This window comes from Pundamilia nyererei, unplaced genomic scaffold, assembly GCF_000239375.1.
Source record: "Pundamilia nyererei isolate P.nyererei 1_Seehausen unplaced genomic scaffold, PunNye1.0 scaffold00219, whole genome shotgun sequence".
In the NCBI taxonomy this organism is placed as follows: domain Eukaryota; kingdom Metazoa; phylum Chordata; class Actinopteri; order Cichliformes; family Cichlidae; genus Pundamilia; species Pundamilia nyererei.
Window position 1 is genome coordinate 836,537 of NW_005187620.1, and position 20,497 is coordinate 857,033.

At 39.8% G+C, this 20,497-nt stretch overlaps 1 protein-coding gene across 1 annotated transcript; it reads right to left on the bottom strand.

Moving 5' to 3' along the window:
* Positions 1-273: 273 nt before the first annotated feature.
* trim37 (tripartite motif containing 37) lies at positions 274-20,497 on the bottom strand. The gene is made up of 23 exons (XM_005748357.1): positions 20,253-20,497; positions 18,395-18,464; positions 18,129-18,230; positions 16,781-16,821; positions 16,292-16,408; positions 15,899-15,986; positions 15,669-15,791; positions 13,393-13,516; positions 12,211-12,278; positions 11,175-11,299; positions 10,852-10,902; positions 10,411-10,492; positions 10,192-10,268; positions 9,341-9,520; positions 9,127-9,241; positions 8,688-8,879; positions 8,201-8,334; positions 7,993-8,075; positions 6,065-6,313; positions 4,611-4,919; positions 2,431-2,577; positions 489-684; positions 274-382 (listed from the first exon to the last, which is right to left on the bottom strand). Exons 2-23 carry the CDS (start codon positions 18,413-18,415, stop codon positions 274-276), a joined length of 2,733 nt encoding a protein of 910 aa, XP_005748414.1. The 5' UTR covers positions 18,416-18,464; positions 20,253-20,497.

The following is a 20,497-nucleotide window of genomic DNA, read 5'->3' on the forward strand; positions in this document are numbered from 1 at the left end:
GATGGATGGATGGAGAATTCTTATTGAATTGATGGATTTCACAGACCATCAGTCAGAATAGGGGAATGATTCCTTTTTTAAAGTATGCTGAGTGCCAGATGTTCTTTTTTAATTAAAGAAAGTATCATCAAGCTTCAATTTTGCAAACTTGTACCAAGACTAAATTAGACTGACTGACGGGGACACGGCCTTGTAGCATGACGCACAAAACCCTGCCTGGTATACAGGGAGCCAATCCAAATCATCAAACACAATCACTCCTGAGGCTCACAGTTAGAAGGTGAACCAACCTTCACATGACAGCAGCTGTGCAGACGGCACCTCCGGCAAGGACTGATGGGAGTTTCCTGAGCTCTCAGATTCACAGTCCAACGCAGCTGCCCTGCAGCGGGAAGAAACGAAAGACATATGGGACCCTGGCGTTCCATTACACGGCTGTCTCTTGCAGATATAATTTTTCTTGTGCGTGAGGAGTCTCTGGGTCGTACCCCAGGCTCCTGCTGCCACAGTTCTTGCTTGAAGCCATGTAGCTCGATGCTGCCAAGGTGAAGATGTCTTCCCTGGACCCCGAGGCCCCGTATAGCTGTTGCTCCATCGTATATTGCTGCTTAGAGGTGGAGGGCTGCTCTGATGCGGTGCTGAGAGACACCAGGGGCCCCTGGAGGCTGTCAGCCTTCAGCACTCCTGGAATGAAGACAAAAGCCAAGTCACGTGATGGAAAAGTGGGAATGTGCTAAGAAAAGATAAAACAGGGAGCTGAGCGGGTGTGACCATAAAGTAATATTGTGTATTATTTTTCTAAAAAAAAAGCCCTGCTGGCGAATCCCAGAACCCATCAGTCATTAAACTGAAAATCAAATCTGGAAGCACTGAAGACACTGTCATAATAAGTTTCCTTAGAGCCTGAATAAAAGAAGCACTAGCGTAAGCTTCGTCTTGAGGAGTGTGCAGAAATCTCTAAGTTCGACCTTTTTCGGCATGGCTTGCTCGTGATTCATTAAAATCAGGAGAGTTTATCTTCTTTGGAGCATGAAAAGTGTTTCTTGGGAATCAACGTCAAAGATCGTGGGACGTTCAGTTTTAAAAATTCCACTATGAATAAGTTATAAATGCCTCTGCAATGAAGCAGGATTTTGTCTCATCCAGGTTCATCCTGGATTTTCTGTACCACGGAGGAGGTTCACACTTCTTATCAGGGTATATCAGCTTGGTAACTTAAACTGCGAACATAATTAGAGATCAACAGATATGAAATCACCGCCTGCTGATTAATTCCTTGGAAAACAGCATCACCATTCCTGGAAAAACCCTCGGACCACTGTGTGCAGACAGTAATATCTAATTTCTTTCCATTTCCCTGATGATCAGCAAGAAATACAAATTCTCGGAGACAATTTTATTGTTTCATTATTTTTCTGTTGGCTGTGAATAATTTTTATTGTTCTACGAGCAGAGCACTTCTTTGTATTTGCTGACCTTACATCCAGTGTGCATGCAAAACCAACTTAAAAATTTATTTAATAAAATAATTAATCTTCGGTATCTCTACACATATTTACACAGTTGGCGCACTCTCTTTCCAAGCTTCAAATAAGTTCAATTTCATTAACATAGTAGCTCTTTTATTCAGAGCTGTATATATTAAATTAATGTAGAGTGATTGGTTATCTCACATCGCTGACTCATCTGGAGCAGCTGTGTTACTTTTATTCTGTATTATGGCTTTACTTGCTGATACACTTAACAGTGTGATTTGTTCAGATGCTGGCAACGCCAACCATTTTTACGTAAACGTTCATACGCAGATCAGGAAACCCTGGGATAACTAAAAAAAGTTCATAACCAGCTTTGTGTAACCACTCATCGTGATCGCCAGTGTTGGGGTAAGTGAATCCCTTCATACTGCAGGTTTAGGAGAGTGTATAATGTCTTTGGATATCTATTTATTTTGATCAGATGGTGGTGCTACAGAATGTTCAGTGGATAATAAAAACCACTGTGATTTTCTGCCTTAACTTTATACCTCATGAAAAGCCTACTAGCAGTAAGGTGGATACTTGACTGAGTAAAGTGCACTCAAGCAGTCAAGCTCTGCACCCTAAATTTTCAGCACAATCACTGTTGATTCTCTAAAACAAAATCAAAAAAATAAATAAATCAACCCTTCTCTATCCATATTTTGTCTAAACAGTTGTAAATGTTCACCTGAAGTGACGAAGTAACAAACAAATGATCACCTGACTCTGCCGTTTGTCTTTATTGCACTTTAAAGATCAGTGTTTCGGTTTTACAACATCTACTGTTCACGTCATTCTCACAGATTTGAATTCGGTTTTTTAGGACAATGTTACACCTTGGCTGTGATTTTATGCAGGTTTAAAGGAGAATAAAAAACAAAAACAACAACAACAACAACAAGAATACACTTACCCTCTGCTCCTCCCATCCCATCTTTAGGATGCAGGCTGAGCTCCAGAGCAGCTTCTGCTCCTCTCAGGTCTTTTTCCATCTCCTCTGGACTCCTCCTCTTCACAACCAGAGAGCTGCTGTCCAGGACAGGAGACAGAGACTTCCTGGCTGCACACAGAACACAGACACACAAATGTAATAATAATAATAATAATAATAATAATAATGATGATAAAAACCATATTGATTGTGCCAGCAGAAGTCCCGTGAGCCTTGTTATCTGGAGTTTAATCTAAAGATAGTGAGGCAGGCCTTCCTGGCTTAGTGTAATAGGGGAATATGGAAAGTAAACTAATCCATCTCTTCCTAAGACTGTGCCAAAACAAAAACAGCATAATCTGTCCTGACAGAATAGAATCTCAAAAAGTCCAAAATTTCTCTGGGCGCATTTTTCCAATGAAAAATTAGCCTGAATATCATCCACTGATGTTTCCCAGAGCTAGCAGGCAATATTACAAGTTTTATGCAATGATTAGGGTTTAAAAGAATTTATTTCCCTTATAAGCTATAAATAAAGCTACAAATGATGTAAGGTTAGTTGGATCCAAAGAAGCAGCAAATATTGACTTTCAATGTTGTAATTAAATGGTAAATGGCCTGTATTTGTATAGCGCTTTACTAGTCCCTAAGGACCCCAAAGCGCTTTACACTACATTCAGTCATCCACCCAGTCACACACACATTCACACACTGGTGATGGCAAGCTACATTGTAGCCACAGCTGCCCTGGGGCACACTGACAGAGGCGAGGCTGCCGGATACTAGCGCCACCGAGCCGTCTGACCAATTCCCAAAAGACACAGAAAAAAAAGAAACTGAGGCTATGCCAACCTGTCAACTTGCTTCAGTCTCGGCAAGAGCATGTTAACCTGTTAGGTTTTAGCTTAGTGGATTCTGAGAGTATACGTATATCTGAGAATATAATGTAAACATCCTGTTCAAAAACAGTAAAATTTAGACCATGTAACATGTAACATATTGGAATCATATAAACACTTGGCAATAAATGAGTAATAAAAAATACTGGTGGCTCCCAGTGCTGTCCCTTAGCCTTGTAGTAGATACACTTGTGGTAAAATCCTATGTTGCCTTTTTCTAATGTCATTGCATTCAGAATATTTTCAGAAAACTTGACCTCTGACCTTGAGGTTAAAGTCGCCAGGCTTTGAAGTTGTCTGAGATTTTTAGTAGATGTACCTGTGGTATCAATATTTGAAAATATTAGGCGACTTCCTTCTTGAGTTATCACGTTCACAAACTCGGGTGTCCACACCGCCCACCCAGCCCACAGCAATAGCTCATCAGACTTTTGCAGCTGATGGGTAAAAACGATATGTGTCAATTTAATATTTTGCAGTATTTTATGTTTCTGACCAAGTCCGCTTAAAAATGCTGGCCATCTGTAGTGCATTAATCTGCACTCTGCAGGCGAGTGCGATTTTTGCGACACTCGAGTATAACTTGGAAAATATTAGCTTATAACCAACTGCTGTTGTTGCTTAGCCAATTCATACTACTTCGCATGTGGCCGCTTTCTAAAAAGATACATAAAACCTGATTAGGTAGAACGGCAATGTCCAACTTGTCACTGTTTTCAAGATTGCAGGGCAACATGGTGGATTTTTACAGTGATGAACAGCTATACCTATTCAATAGATTTACTGTTCAAAAGCTAAAGAAAAAAATATCTGTAGGTCATCATGTACATTTTCTGTGATCTCCCAGCACAGATACGATGCTCTCTCTCTGTTATGTTCATTTGCTTTTGCAAAGCAGCCCCCCAAAATTTTTTTTTAAACAAAAGTATTTGGGACAGCCCTACATATGAGTACGCTTGACAACTGACAGTGTGGCAACCCACACAGATTGTCCTCTCTATTCCGGTTTGCACATTTGCTGTGTACTTTGTCCACCAGAATAACATGCCATGCAAAAAGAAGCAGCATAGTTTTCACACAGCTCTTCATTTCTACAATGTTTTTTTCTAAAGAATTCAATAAATTCATTTCCTCAGGCAGAGATTGAGATAATCAAACGGACCAACTGTAGCGTGGGTAACCAGATAACTCAGATTCCCTGTTTGGTTGAAACTGTCACTGTTTACACATTAACACTGAACAGCTTGCAACAGCAGTCCTCACCGGGGCGGCAGGGTCTGGCTCGAGTCGCAGCTGCTCTCCCCACCAGGTCAAGCTCGCTGGGTTTATGACAAGCTGCCATCTCTGAATCGCCGTGATGAGACGGGAGCTCTTCAGCGCCGAAGGCCCCAGATGGGCCAGGCCTGGGCTCCGCTGACCCCCGCACCTCCAGCACTTGACTCTTGACATCGGCCATCTTGCTGCGGACCTCAGCCATCTGAGCCTTGAGGCGGATGAGGACCCCCGAGTCCGGAGCTGATCGTCGCACCACCTGCGGACGCCGCTCTCGTTCCTTCCTCGAGTGAGGATGAGCTGAAGACACAAGAAACAAGTTAGAGAAGCAGATAAGGTGAAGCTCCAAATATACAGCTTAAAACTATGTTTGGGGCTATGGTCGCAAGCTGCATGGTGGTTCGGGGACCAATCAGAAGCTTCCCTGTTGGTACTGAGAAAAAGCTAAACATCAAATGTACCTAAAGTCTTTTCACAAACTGCATGGCAGTTATGCTAAGTTCGATTTAAATTCTCCAGATACTCAGGAAAACACTTCAATACTTCCTTTATTACCTCCTTTAGCAGAGGATAGCGTCCTATAACTCACAACAAGTGGTGCAGATCACATAAATGTTAATTAACAGTCTGTTTCCTATTTCACGTAATAAACTGCTGAACTAAAGGTCTCAATGTGGCAAACATCTTATTTTACTTTATATTGTTTTTTTAATGACCTGTAAAAGTACGTAAGATGAGATTTTTGTAATCCTTCAGATCACTGTCGTTTCAGACTTAATAACATCAGCTGTTACAAGGTGAGAGAGTAGTTTGTTGCCCTAAAAACTGTTTTTCTCTTTCCACCTTTCTTCAACGCTTTTAATCGATCAGGTCAAGAGAAAGTGTTTACAAAAGGATGCTGGTGGTAATGGTTTTGACCAATTTTTAAAGAAAAAAAAAAATCCACAACAAATTAGCTCCAATGTTTCTCCTAGCAGAGGTGCTGGGACAATATTAGTCCCAAGAAAACTGATTTTGGTCTTTTTCTTTGTTCTTTTCACAAAATTCTTGGCGTTCGCTGCACCCTTCTTCCTGATTCCTGTAAGTTTAATTTTCCCACCCTGAAAATGAAAAGTTTGGTCTAATGTATTTCTTCTCCATAGAAAGCAGCAAAACCGATTCATATCGAAAGCAAGTTCAAATCCATCAAAAGAGAAAAAGGATGAGACTGAAAAGAATCAGCATGAGGCTCTCTGGTAATCTTGTGCAAACACAGCGTTTATCCCCAAAGCCTACAGAACATCCTACATGTGTTTTCTATACTTAAATATGTTGAAACCAGTGCTGTTTACATGCTAACCTGTGACCTTACAAAGTGTTTTTTATTTTGAGGAACCCCTGTGTAAGAGTTTGAGTAATGACTCCCAGTTTAGTGGGACTGATATTTTGTTAGCGTGCCTACAGACCTTGGCTGTGGAGGAGAGACACCGGAGGCCGAGGCTGAAGACCCCACAGGGATTCCACGCTGCTGCGCTCCTTCAGATCCAGCAGCTGGATCAGGATGACCGGGTCGATCTCCAGGAGGCTGTTACCACCTGGCCCAACAGCACCGGTGGCGGCAGCAGCAGCAGCGGAAGCTCCACTGCCACTAGTACTACGACCGGCAGCAGCTGCAGCACTACGGTGTAATGATCGCACACTGGAGTTGGAACCGCCTGCAGATCAGACACAAAAACAGGGTTTATATGGTTCATGTGTGGCTGTGCTTAAATTAAAAGAGGAATAAGGGGTTATTTAAGTGATTATTGCTCCATTTCTCCTTCCAAATATTCATGTTTATGTGTTATTTGAGCTGTTTCTTTATGTTGGACATCTGGTGCTCTTCATTGTTACTATAGGTAACTAAAACTAAACTAAAAGCCATTGTGAAAAACCTTTCAGTTAACTGAAATAAAAACTTGATTCAAAAGTAAACGTCTATAGGATATATTGTGTCCTTAATTTTTTAATATGGTTAAATTTGCCAACAAAAAGCCTGAGGAGGTTTTAGCTGTCTGAACTTCTTAAATTTTTTAAAATACTTTTTTTCCCCCTTTTTTATTTTTTTAATCTTTAGACCTACTGAATCTGGGATTCAAGTTTAAGTGAAGCTCAACAGAAACACTGATCTGGTTTCAAGCAGCAGTGAGACATGTTATTATCTGTACAGCCCACATGAGTTTCTGACTGGCCGGTTTCCAGCTGCTGGGAGAGAAAATTCTCTAAAGGTTTTCCAGACAAAGAAACCTGCATCAAAAACAAGAGTTACAAAACAGGCTGGAGTCTCTCGCTGAATTGTAACCTAATCATAAAAAAATAAAAATTACTCCAATGTGGGATGTAAACAATATGCAGCAAAGATATGTTCAACTCTGACATCTAACACCCCCTCCCCACACATGTACACACACGGACACCAAGTGCTTCTATATCGGCAGGCTGCGAGGGGCATGGTGCACCAACACTGACTCATCCTCTTCATGCCTTTCAACACCAACACAGTCAAACACGCCTGAAGGAGCCGCTTTGAGGTCCACCATCATATTGCTGTGATCTGCCTCTACAGTTGTCAAACAACACAAATAGATTCCTAAAATTCTCAAACAGAGGCTGGCTTTTATTTGCCTCAACTGAGGAGACAACAGGGCCTTTATTTGAGAAAGGACAATAAATATTTGATGGTTACACTCCGTAAATGGAGGGAATTGTTCAGTAAACCCACTGGGCTTTTGTAGCAACTTTTAGATGAACATTTTTGTCATGAAAATAATCAGATTTAACGGTTTAACTGCCCTTTAGAAATCTTTTTTTTTCCTTTTTTAAAATCATGCTTTCATGTAATATGAATTAAGACTGGCTAAATTGCACTTGTATTTTGATTTAAGAGCTTCCATTTGATATTTCTAAGTAAGAAATAGAGGTTTATAATCAACTTTAATGTGTGAAAATGTCCTTATTTAGAACATCTGCTGTAAATGTACAACATTACACCTTGAGTAATGTGCATATTTAATATTACTTTAAATTGTGTTCTGCTTTATAGTCGTTCATTATTGATTTCTCCTCCTGCTGATTTATACTTAAGAACAAATTAATGAAAGCTTATATTAGGACACAATTTGCAGGGGTAAAAAAATAAACAGTTCTTTGTTGTTCACCAGCATAAATCATGTGTTCACAAATCATGGTTCTAAGTTTGTTTCTGTTTGCATAGGTTAAATAATCCTTCAAGAACAGAACGATAAAGCTGACATCTGACATTTTTAACACTGCTGTGTGTTAAAAAAACAAAACAAAAACATGTCAGCTGTGGGAAACTCAAATCAAACAGTTTTATGAATGTTTTAAATTATACCCGTGGCTCCAGCCAAGTCATCAGGAAGCTCTCCTTCTTCTGTGTCCAGGTTGCCGATGAAGTCGACATCATTCTCCCCGGACCTGTGAAAATACTTCTGTTAGTATCCATTTCTTCGGCTTACCAAAGAAACCAAAGCCTTCATTATCAAATTACCACCAAGCACATTTTTTGTAGAAAGTTTCACAATAAAGCCATTTGTGCTCACATTGTCTCCTCGTCTATGTCATTCTCCTCAGTGTTGCTGGTGGCTGTGGAGCTCCCTGAAGTGCTGCTGCCATCCAGAGGGTTCACCTCCTCTTCTGTCAGACAGTCCACCTCCAGGTCACCGTCTGACAGCTCCTGGACAACAGAGGAGCCAGGCAATTAATGAGCTGTATCCCGTACAGGAAGACGCTGGATCCCAAAACCTCCAGCTCTTATTCATTTGATTTTTAATTAAAATTCAATGAAATGCCCCATAAAAAGAAAATTTTAACACCAATAAATTAATAGCTTAATAAATAAAATACCTAAATAATACTAAATAATTAGTAGTTTTTGACATAGTCATAACACCTCCAGTGAAAACATGATGCCCATCACCTAAGAAAACCTGTATAAGCTCAGCTACGCACAGACACCCTCTCGAATAAGAAAACATTAAGAAGCAATCAGCTGTTTTTTCAAAGTCAAGCAGTATTTTCCATCCTCACATTAGAGTCATCGTGTTGCGTCCTCTCTTCTTCTTCTCCTTTCTTAGTGTTGCTCAAAGTGGTCTGAATCTCATCGTCACTCTTCACCGAGCGAGGGTCTCTTTCAGAGGTCGTGGTGCCCGCAGCAAGCCTCAGGTCAGGAGGCGAGGAGCTGCGTGAGGTCTGACGGCGAAATAGCTCGATAGCGAGCCTCTGGAATCAGAAATACAGAGATTCGGGGAATATTATTTAGCTCAAAATAAACAGACACTTAATTATGGAAGCAACTCCAACTAGATGAGTCAGAGTGACTCAGAGACTTTGGCATCTTTGAAAACTTTGGAATCTGTTTGCTCTAAAACAATGGCTGACGAGAGTCAGTGAATCCTAAATTCAACAAACAGTAAAAAAACAAAACATGCCTATAAATACAGAACACAAACACAGACAGACAGAGTACCTCTTTGAGATTGTTGATCTGCTGGATGTAGCCACTCTGGGCCGACTCCAGCTGGCTGATGTACCAGTACTGATCTCGGCACTTCTGGAAAAAGGTAGGTGAGCGAACCTGATAGCTGAGCAAAGAAAACCAATGATACTCAGTCACACTGGGATAAAAGATCTCCAACTCAACCTGATTCTACATGATTAGAATTGTGCGTGCGTGTTCTCACCGGAGGACCAGTGTGTCTGTCTGCATGTTCAGGTATCCCTCACTGGCTAGAAGATCAAGCCTGAAGAAGCGGTTGTAGCCCCAGCATTCACCGACCTCAAAGTCAGAGGCAAACTCCCGAATTATGTTCTTTGTGGGGTCACTGGAGGCCTGATGGACCATCTCCACACGGTACTCATATCTACGCATATCAAAGAGCATATCAACAGACAGGAAATGCAGCAAAAGCAGAACTCATCCGGGAGTTTTGAGGATGTATTTCTTTAAAGAACTAAAAGACAGTGAACGGATATTTAACACACCAAATTAGAAGTGATTAGTTTTTCAAGCCACAAGTATTATTGAGTCCAAGTAGGATCACCTGATTTTGGTATTAATCGGCTAAAAATGACACAATTTGATGCAGTTTTCTCGTTAAATATTCAACCAGGGGTTCCCCTGTTGCTCCCCTGGTTGAAGCGGTAACACGTCTTTAAAACATGAAAGAAAAAGTATTATCTCCTCACTAATGCCAAACTCATTTTTCAAATATCCTATATCATGTAATGTAATGGTTTTCATTATACTGTGCATCTATTAGGACCAGATTTTCATTTCATTTTAAAACAACCTTGACGGTTTTATGAAAAACACTGGCTGCATTATAACTGAACATTTTTAATCTATGTGACTTCCTGCATGTTAACTGTAAATTATTCAAATTGGACTTGAAAATAAATCTTTTACGCAAGTCAATTTAGCCCCAGGCTTGACTGTAAAAAAAAAATAAATAAAAAATTGTCACAGAAAGAAAACAGAGCAGAGGAGGAATTTATTGAAAGAGCAGTCAATGTACAACAAAATATTACATACTTTGATGTTTCGGGAAGTCCTGCAGACAGTTCGAGGAACACAGACAGATAGTTTCCACGAACCACACCGTTACCGTCCTGCAGAAACACAGAGACATGTGCTGCTTTAGCAAAGACAACGTGATTTCTGTCTAAATTACTACAGTCACAATAACCAATCGATGTCAGCTAGAACTGCAGCCAGGTTTTAAAAGGCATACATCAGCCGTTTTAAACTCACTGGGTAGACTTTGAGTCTCCAGCAGAGGCCAGAGATCTGCAGGGGAGGGCTGTAGACCGGGTCAGCCCGCTGCCTCAGGGTGCTACAAACAAACACATATATCAAACGAGCTGAAACCCTATCAGGATGTTTTGATAGATTTCCCATTTGAAGCTTTTAACTGGTTATTTTTTACTCTGACTCATTTTATTTTGCATTTATATTTGAGTTTAACTTGTAACATTGTAATAGTGTGTAAAGAGATTTTAATCTCAAGGAACTTAGTTAAATAAAGGCTAAATAAATTTTTAAAAAAGTACCTTACATTTTTCCATAGTTTATAAAATCCTCAACAAAATTTAAGGATGGTGTTTGAAGATAGGAAGAAGCTGACAGTATGTCAGAGTGAGAGTTCCTTGTTTGTCTTCTCTATGACCAAATGCAGCCTCAGAGATGATTTACCTGAAGTTGACTAGAACAAAAGTGCTGGAGTCATAGGCAGGAACCAGCTCACTGAAAGCACAAAGAGGAAAGATGACTGCACATAAAAGCACAATAATTAACCTGTAGTTTACAGTCACTGTCAGGTTATTTCCTTTAGTATTATGAGCCATAAAATTTAATTGATTGATTAAAAAAAACAAAAAAAACAAAACAAATGGGAATCTCCTGCCACATAACATTTATTATTGATGATAATTTTTGTTATCCCTAGTAGCTAAGGCATTTCGTTGCATCCTCCCTGGACCGTGAAAAGCGTCTGGTGTTGCAGCTAAGGATATTACCTGGTGAAGTCTGGAGGGACGGGCGTGGTGACGAAGGACTGCATGGGTTTCCGGTGGACCTGCTGGAACATGAGGAGGATCTCTGGGCTCTTTGAGATCAGTTCGCTCTTACTGCAGGAGTGAAGCTGTTCAGCATACACACAATTCAGGAAAATCATCTCGTTACTGCCAGCAAGCAGCTGAACAATCGATGATGTGTTGATTTTTGCTCAGAAAAAATAAACAGTTAACTGAAATTCAACAAAATGTTTTACTTAATTCAGTAACAAAAGAAGCAAAGTCAGAATATAAAAGTTCATTTCTTAAAACAAAAAACAGTCTCCCACCTGACCCCCTCAAAATCTGATTCTTTTGTAAAAAAAAAAAAAAATTGTAATTGTAATTTAGTAAAATGTTACATTTATGCTATGAATATCTATGAAAAATAATAAAGTGCAACTTTTTTGGAGTCATTTTACAAAATAACTTCGAGATGGTAAATGAGATGACCCATCCCTCAACGCTGCCAGTATTTCTGTATTTAATGTGCTGTAATATTTTCTGGCTGCTACTCTTAGTGCAGAAAAGCTCATGATTCATCACATCACATTGTAAGAAACAATCGTGCAAATGCAACATGCCTGCTCGCCCGATTTGTCGTGCAACATGCTCTGCTACTCAATAATGAATAAAAGAAGTTCCCACAGTGTAAAATAAAGCACTTACAGTGAATTCTCACCAGCTCTGCAGCCATTACATCATACTTTTGGTTTTATAACTTGCAGATGTATTGTTTGGATAGACCTCAAATTAGTCGCTTCCTTTTTAAAAACAGTTAACAGCACAGTTGAAACTTTTAAAATATTGCACCAGACACTTGCTATAAGAGAGGATTTAAAATATACCTTGACCTTAAAGACTGGAATAGTGTTGAATCAATGAGACAGCATGTATTGCTGTATTGTGTGTGGGGTTTCTCAGCTTTAATATTACACAACTAACAATATGCAGTAGGAAAAAAATGAATGGAGGCTTTGATCTGCTGCAGACGACCAACCTGATGCTCCACCTCCTGCAGCAAAGACTCCAGCAGCTCCGTCTCCTGGGTCAAGGACGTCTTCTGGCCTGATGGGGAGGAACGCAGTTCTATTTTCAGTACTCTTGTGCTGAATGTCAGCCCTGATGGAAGCTGCTGAGTGAGAGTGTGTGGGAGTGCAGGTTGTGTATGTGGGCGCCGAGTGCACGGATCCACTCAGTCCAGATAAATATTTCATATGTATATTACCCGCAGCTATAAAGGGCGCCTCTCACTGCTTTCAGTGGGGAGTCTGCGTGTTTTGTTGGGTGAAGGTCTCGACCTTTAGACACATTTAAAGCCAGTCTTGCAACAACAAGAAAACTAAACACTGCCATATGTCTTTAACCTGTTAAAATGATGCTTATTCTATTGGGAATGCATAACCAGGTGGCGACAGAACTGGGATTAATTTATTTAACTGCTGAATAATAATTAATGACTACAGTTAGTAAGGGTGACCCTAACATACCATTCTCTTCAGATAACTCTAAATATGTTTTTTCAGCAGTTTCATCTCTTATTTTTTGCAAAATACTGCTGAATGCTCCTTAATTCATGTTTAATGATATTTTAATGGTAAAAAGATTTTATGTCACCCCGTCAGCAAAACATTCATTTTTAAAAAATACTCCTGGCTCTGTATGATAGCCAAAATCTGGTCATCTCAGACATGCAGTTCTGTCTGTGAGTGCCCAAGCCCCACCCGCCTGCTTTTCAGCCAATCGGAAGACAATTGTTTGACCTTGTTCTAAACAGAGTTTGAACCATCTAATGGGCTGCAGGACATTTTTTTGAACAGTTAATCGTGCAAAGCTACTCTGGTGAAGTCAAAAATATGCAGATGAAAATGAGAATAATGTGTCCTCTCCTGCAGCCTAAAAGCCAGTCATTCAATTCAGCTTACCAGAGTTCTTTCAGTATTTTTACATAAAAGTAGGCAAGGTGTTCAGACATGGAAATAATGAGCTTGAAAGTGGTCAAATATGTTTTTAAAATAAGATTTGAGGTCAGCTCTTTTTCAGATAAAAGCAATGCACTGAAATGATGTGTAATTAATTAAATTGAAGGTTAAAATGTATATAAAAAGCTAAAAAAAGAAAAAAAAACATTTATCTGGACATCTGCTTTTGACAGTGAGTGTGTGCACAGTGTGAGTCCTACCCATGAGAGTGATGAGCTTATTCTTGAGCTGGTTATCCAGACGAGCGATCATCATTTCCACGGCGTTACGTATCTCTCGGACCCTCTCGTCTTTTGCACCCCTAACTGCCTCAACGTTCCTCTCCTGAACCATCAAACAAAACACACAAACACACTGTGTTAAATATCCGTTCACCGTGTCAACTTCACTGACAAGCTTTTATTAAAACAACAGTGCCATCTGCTGGATGTCAGCAATACAGCACGCCCATACTGTAGGCTGCGGATTTGATATCATTTTGAAGTCTAATCCTGTGTGTTGATTAGGACTGTTGTTCAATTCAATTCAATTTTATCTATATAGCGCCAAATCACAACAAAAGTTGCCTCAAGGCGCTTTATAATGTACAGTAGATACTTTATTGTTGTGGTCGCTATATCACAATGTCACATCTATCGTTGGATGTGAAGCATAGGAAATTGGGGGTAACAAAATAATTCAACTTATATGATTTATCAAGATGATATTTCACTTTCGAATGGAAGTATAATCACAATATACCTAGAGCTAAAATTTGACCACTATGAAAATCTGGGATATGGAATTCAGATTAATGCAGTCCAAAGTTTTTGGTCTAACAGACAAACATGAAGGTATCCCGAGGCTATAGAAGCATCCTAAAAACTCTCAGGATACATCATTCAGTAGACACACAAAACAACAAAGTCAGGCACAATCACAGAAAGCATTTAGCCTTTTAAACAGGAGAGTGAGCTCATCCTCTCGCAGGACGTATTATATTCAAACAAAAAGCAAAAGCAGACTCCACAGACACTGAAACTGAACACAAGCTATGACGCAAACAGACTGAGTGTTTTTGCCTTGTAACTGACTTGCACTTATTTCAGCATTTATGGGCATTTTAATTTATTGTGTTATATTTTATTATTATCTATTCTTTGTTTCACCTTTCGTCTCACTCTGTCCATCATGTCAGGTGACACGATACGTGTGAAGAAGCAGTTAGAGAGTGGATGCTTTCATAAGAGAGATAGAGAGACAGGCAGTCTTCATACAACTCATCTATGTGTATCTTTCAGGAGTATCATGATAACAGTTCCCTGAGTTCACTGCTGTTTGCTTTAATGTCACTGCTCAAATTGAGAAGGCCAGAGTGACCCTCAGGTGCTCCTGAATCCCACCACCGAACTACAATAATGTAGCAGTGTAGTCACACAAATAATGACCAAGAAACACTGCAAAGTGCTTTGTCGGGACATTTCATGCTGTACCCAGTTGACGTTAATAACCTGAAACTTTAAAGTGGGCCTCAGAGGTCCTAAGTTAAAACAATTTCCACAGGCTCTTTGACTTAAGCTTTCCTCTACAAGTGGGTCATTAATTGGGCTCTATGGATTATGGAGCTGATTTTATTTCTTTGTGCAAAACAAAAATGCTAGTTATTTTTTATATTAATGTCAGAAAATAAAAACATTTATGCATTTTCTGCATCAAAAAATGAATGTGTATAAATTCCTATGGCAGACAGTGTAACACATTGGCTTATCATAACAGTGGCATGTGAGATACAGCAATACATATAAAACCTATTCCTTCAGCAGAGAATCTAAACTCTACTTAAAGCAGCATAACTCATCGTGGTAATCTAGACCAGCGGTCCCCAACCTTTTTTGCGCCACAGACCGTTTTATGCCCGACAATATTTTCACGGACCGGCCTTTAAGGTGTCACGGATAAATACAACAAAATAAAACCAGTACCGGTACCGAAAAAAAGAAGATTTATTCACAACACACATGAAATGACCCAGGAAGACCGAGTTAACGATAAAAACGATAACAAAATAACGCTGAAACCCGATAAAAACCCTGAAAACCACACATTTCACACCTGAGCCTCAAGTCTCGCGGCCCAGCACCAAACGACTCACGGACCGGTACCGGTCCAAGGCCCGGGGGTTGGGGACCGCTGATCTAAGAAAGGACAGCTAAGAAAGGACACCTTTGTAATACTGAAAACTGAGTTTGCCTCAAGATAACTCGCCAACCCATTAATAATTCTTCATAGTTGAGGGAGAGAACATCCCTCAAGTCCCATGAATGTCAAGAAGAATTCAAATATGTACTAGGATATGAATCTGCAGTTAAAAAGATTTACTGAAGAGGTGAAGGTGAAAAGTGATGAGTGCACGAAACAGAAGGAGTTTGATCTGACAGGACAGTAAATATCAAACTATTGAGCATTTGTTGTTCATAAGAGAAAAAGCAGTCCTCACCACTTCCTGCACCAGACTGATGAGCTCCATGAGGCGGCGGCGCAGCTTGGCAACCTCCTCCTTCACCTTGGTCACATGCTGCTCATAAATCTCCACCAGGGGCTTAAAGGTGTGGCCGCCGTGCTGGAAGCAACCAAAACAGCAAAATTCACCGGACGCCATATGTAGCGGAAAACTCATTAATGAGAGCGTTTCTGACTTTGCCAACTATTATATAAGTGAAGCATTACCATGCCTCCCCACAGGGCACACTGGTGACAGATGCATTTCTTACAGGTCCAACAGAAAACACTCAGCTTCTCGTGATGGTTCTCACATCTGCAGAGCAACAAGACAACCACTGTTTGTTTCCCACAACTGTACCAAATTTGATTGTTATTCTCTGAGTTGAGCATCACAGAGCATGTATAAGTAACCCCAACCAAAAAAACCAAAACCCTGACAAATATAAAACAATGGTGACACAGAATGAACAAAACTTCTTAAAATAACTTTTCATAGTTCTGGCATTAAGATTTGATTTATGAAGAGAAATTTAAGGAAGACAGGGATATAAAAATGACAAGAACACTTTCAACTCAGAAAACAGGACTGGGACTGAAAGACACTTGTCAAGAACTCACTTGTCTTTATCGTTGTCCTCATGCTTGGTGAGGCTGCAAAGCTGCAGGGTGTCCAGCTGCTGGGTGACCTCCTCCGCCCAGCGACAGTTGACAAGCTCCCTCAGCTGAAGTGGAGCCCTGTACAAAAGAATGCACACACATATTTTAATAACTGCATAGCTATTCTAACATTATGAAGCAGATCAGAAAGTTATCTTGAGGCTTTTTGTCTGTTTCGCTACGTTTCATCAGTTTTATTGGTGTTCTCCTTGCCCATAGGATATACTAAAGACATAATATGCTTATGTCTTGCTGAATTAACTCACATCGAATTCATATGTATTCCACGCTGTTACATTGTGAGTTGTATAGCTCTTACACACTGTTTTTAGTCATTACTCTGGTCTTACCAGGTACCTTATGAGTTCAAACAAAATTCACATGGACCATGAAATATTCCACCAAATGTGATTAGTTATATGAAGTAGATGTGTGTTAGCAGGTGCTTACCGACAGTGTGGACACTGTGCTCTCTGCTCCGTCAGCCATCGCTGTTACACAGGAGAGATTTCAGCTTAAATACAAGCAGCACAAACAGTCTGCCAAAGATTCATGATTCAGGACAGAGCTGGAATCATTTTATATTTTTTTCTTATTTGTACATTCCTTATAAAGACCAAGAAAAACTAAACTACACAAACTGATCCTACTGAGTGTGAGGATAAGCAAAGACTGACTCATGTGAATCATCGGCATCACACTGCTGCACTGTTGACCAAATATTATTGAAAGGGAACAGTAACAACTGTGGTTACTGTTGGTGGTTATTAACTTGATAAGTCATCTCAGTATTTATCAATGTAGCTATAAAACATGAAAGAAGTAGCAGTGGCAGCACGTGACCGATCCCAAAACCAGTCACCATCAAATTTTACAAAGATAAAAATAACATGTATAAAAAACACGAAGATCTTACACACATAAAGGTGGGCTGAAAGATACACAGGTGTGCTGGACAGTGTGTAGTTTATTATTTTTTAAAAAGTGCTGTCTGAATGTTTGTGTGTTCTTTAAGGGTTTGGATAGTAAGACTGGAAAAGCTCTACATAAATCCCAACTGTGTGATTTAACAGACTTATCTGTCTCACCGCTTTATCATTAATGGCTCAATCACATTAGAGTAAAAATAGGACATCAACCTCATTTCAAGTTGGAAAAAAGAAAAAAGAAAAAAAAAACAGCCTAATGCCTGGTGACTTCCATTATTTTATTTATTTATTCCCCACATTCAGTGATTGATTTCAAGTAGTTGCATGAAAACAGTTGGTTGCCCAGAGGCTGAGCGTGAAACACCCTCAACCAGCAGGTGACCACTTTTAATCACAAGGTGGCTGCACAGTTTGGCTGCTTGGAGGCAACCTCTCAAATAATTGTGGTTTAAGTCTGATTCTATGATCACTCACGGACAGGTTGGCGAAGTTTTGCAAAATCTGCTGTCTATAAAAACGGACTAGCAACATGCTGCAAGCAATCTGAGTCAGTCTGCGCTAATAAGCATTTGCAACATGTGTTTCTGTAACAGGGGACTCGACAAAAATTGTTGGCAACTGGTTGCATTTGGTTTATATTCCTCTATAAAACCAAGGTTGTCAAGTACGTATGTTGTTTTGTGGCCCTTGTCTTTGAAACAACTATTAGAAAAGCAACAAGACTGTACGTTCATTGCACATAGTCGCAGTAATTTTGGTCACATCACAAAATTGATTAGATAAAAACTAAGATACTTGTAAAAACTGAATGCAGAGTTGTGGAGTGAGGAGAACATTTTCTGATCGCTGCTATGTCTAAACAGACTCACTCGTATACAGCTGAAGCAGCAGAGTTTGGAGCAATGTGGACAGAGGCGAGCATCCCTCAGTTTCTCCATGCAAATGAAGCATCGAAACACCTCAGCAATGCTCTGCACAGGGACAGAAGAACGTTTTAAACCGACTACAGCCACAGAACTCAACACCACAGATTATGAAGATTAAACCATGCACATTACATGAATTTGGTAAGTAATACACTATACAATACAATATATAATGTAATACATCATAGCAGTCTAACAGTGAAACTGACCTCAACACTTTGCTCATCCATTTCAGCCAGTTTGATGTTCTGGGCCTCACAGACAAGTCAAACAAGTATTCTAAAAAAGAAAAACAGTATAAGGATATATCAATAAACAAACTGTGCTTTAGTTGGACAGTTGAAAGTAGGCACCTGACATTTGAGATCAAGGTTTGCAGGATTTGAAACCTCACAAGCATTTCAGAAGGTTTACAGATGTGATGTAGAAACTTGATGGCTTTACTGCAAGCACAATGAGAATGGACCCCTAATTTTTGCTTTAATTACTTACATTTCTTAAATAAAACATCACTGTATAGAAATAGTTTTTTAATACAATTTAGTAATTTTAAGTATTACTAAAACAAATAATATTACTTTTTAAAATAAATACATCACTTAATTGTTAAGTTTAAATCTATACTCACAAGCCACTTCATTATTACCCCCATTCAACTGGTAGTTAACACAAATATCTAATCAGCCAAACACACAGCATCAACTCAGTACATTTAGGCATGTAGACATGGACAAGACGGCCTGATGAAGTTCAAACCGAGCATCAGAATGTGGAATAAAGGAGATTTAAGTGAACAAATGGGACCTATGACTGCATAACACGTTGAACCTTGAAGCAGAAGATCAGATGACCACACCGAGGACCACTATTGACAGCCAAGAACACGAAAATGAGGTTCACCAAAACTAAACAGGACAACAGAAGATTGTTGAATTTAGTGTAAAAAATTGGTGCTATAAAGATGTGGGGGACTTTTTTTTTTTGGCACACTTTGGATCCGTCATACTATGTGAACGTCTTTTAAACACCACACTTAGTATTGTTGCTGACTATGTTCTAAAAGGTGCTTCTAATGAGCTAATGTGCCATGTGAAAAAGGTCAAATCCCCTCAAACCCGTTTCTTGACCATGACAACAAGTACTCAAATGTCATTTACAGTAATCAGTCCAGTACAGTACCTTTGGGATGTGATGGAACAGGCGATTCACATCATACATGTGCAAATGAAACACCTGCAGCTGTGTGATGCCATCACGTCACTATGGACAAAATCAAAGGAACGTTTCCAGCTATTTATGCCACAAAGAATTAATGCACTGCTGAGGGCACAAGGGGGTCAAACCTGGTACTAGGAAGGTGTAATGTAGCTGGTGAGTGCATATGGTCCGGCATGTCTGGAGCCTTTTTTGCAACTTTAAAAAGCAATTTACTCAAATGCTTAATAAAGAGAAAGTAGCATAAGTTGTATTTATTTATTTTTATTATCATTTAATTATTTCTTGTGAAAGCAAAAATGGCACATCTTTTACTTTGACATATCGTATATTAAATGGGGTTTGGAAGGTCTGGCCACATAAAAATCCAGGAATGTGCAGTAGTAAACAGCAGTTTTTTTCAGGTATTTTTAAAATTTTTTTATATTTTTTATTTAATATCCGAGTAAATGGGGAAAACGGTCAAAATTGCCACCCCTGCAGCTCTAATCGATACTCAATAGTTGCACGTGGTGAAGATGAATGTAAACCTCACTAACATCAGTGCAACTGTGTCTGTAGAGCACAACACAAACAGTGGGCTCGCCTACATTAGCAAAAACATGACAGTTGTTGTGAACGGCAGCCTGCAATCTGTGCCAGAGGCCCAGCATCAGCAGACACAAAACCAGTCCGACAGCAGCAATGGTAGCAGCTATAGATGGAAGGAAGATATACCCTGACAGTAGCATATAGCAGGATAGCCTGAATACAAAAACATATTTAAGTGCGTGTATGTATATTTATATATCTAGAAAGAGAGAGAGAGCTTTCATAGCTAGCTTGCTCGCATTAGCAGGGTCGTTCACTCACCTAGACGGAGACTCGGCTCTGTCCACCCCGCCAGATAAACAAACCACGGCTAACGGCTACATTATAATATATTACAACACCTCCGTCGCGTAAAGCACCGCAAAAAAATAAAAAAAGACTAAAGTGCTACTCAGATTTAGCTGCGACAAAATAGACCTCACACTGTGCCGCACCAAGGATGGTATACAGCTGCCTTTCTACCTAAGCTGAAGATGTAACAGTGGTTGGTGAGAGGCTGTTTGTCC

Excerpts from the sequence above, each read along its gene's own strand:
- trim37 (XM_005748357.1), bottom strand. The coding sequence starts at position 18,415 with ATGGATGAGCAAAGTGTTGAG. Across the intron at positions 16,822-18,128 it reads GCTGCTTCAGCTGTATACGA|CGATGGCTGACGGAGCAGAG; the intron begins GTGAGTCTGTTT and ends CCTGTGTAACAG. Across the intron at positions 12,279-13,392 it reads TAAGCTCATCACTCTCATGG|GCCAGAAGACGTCCTTGACC; the intron begins GTAGGACTCACA and ends CCTCCCCATCAG.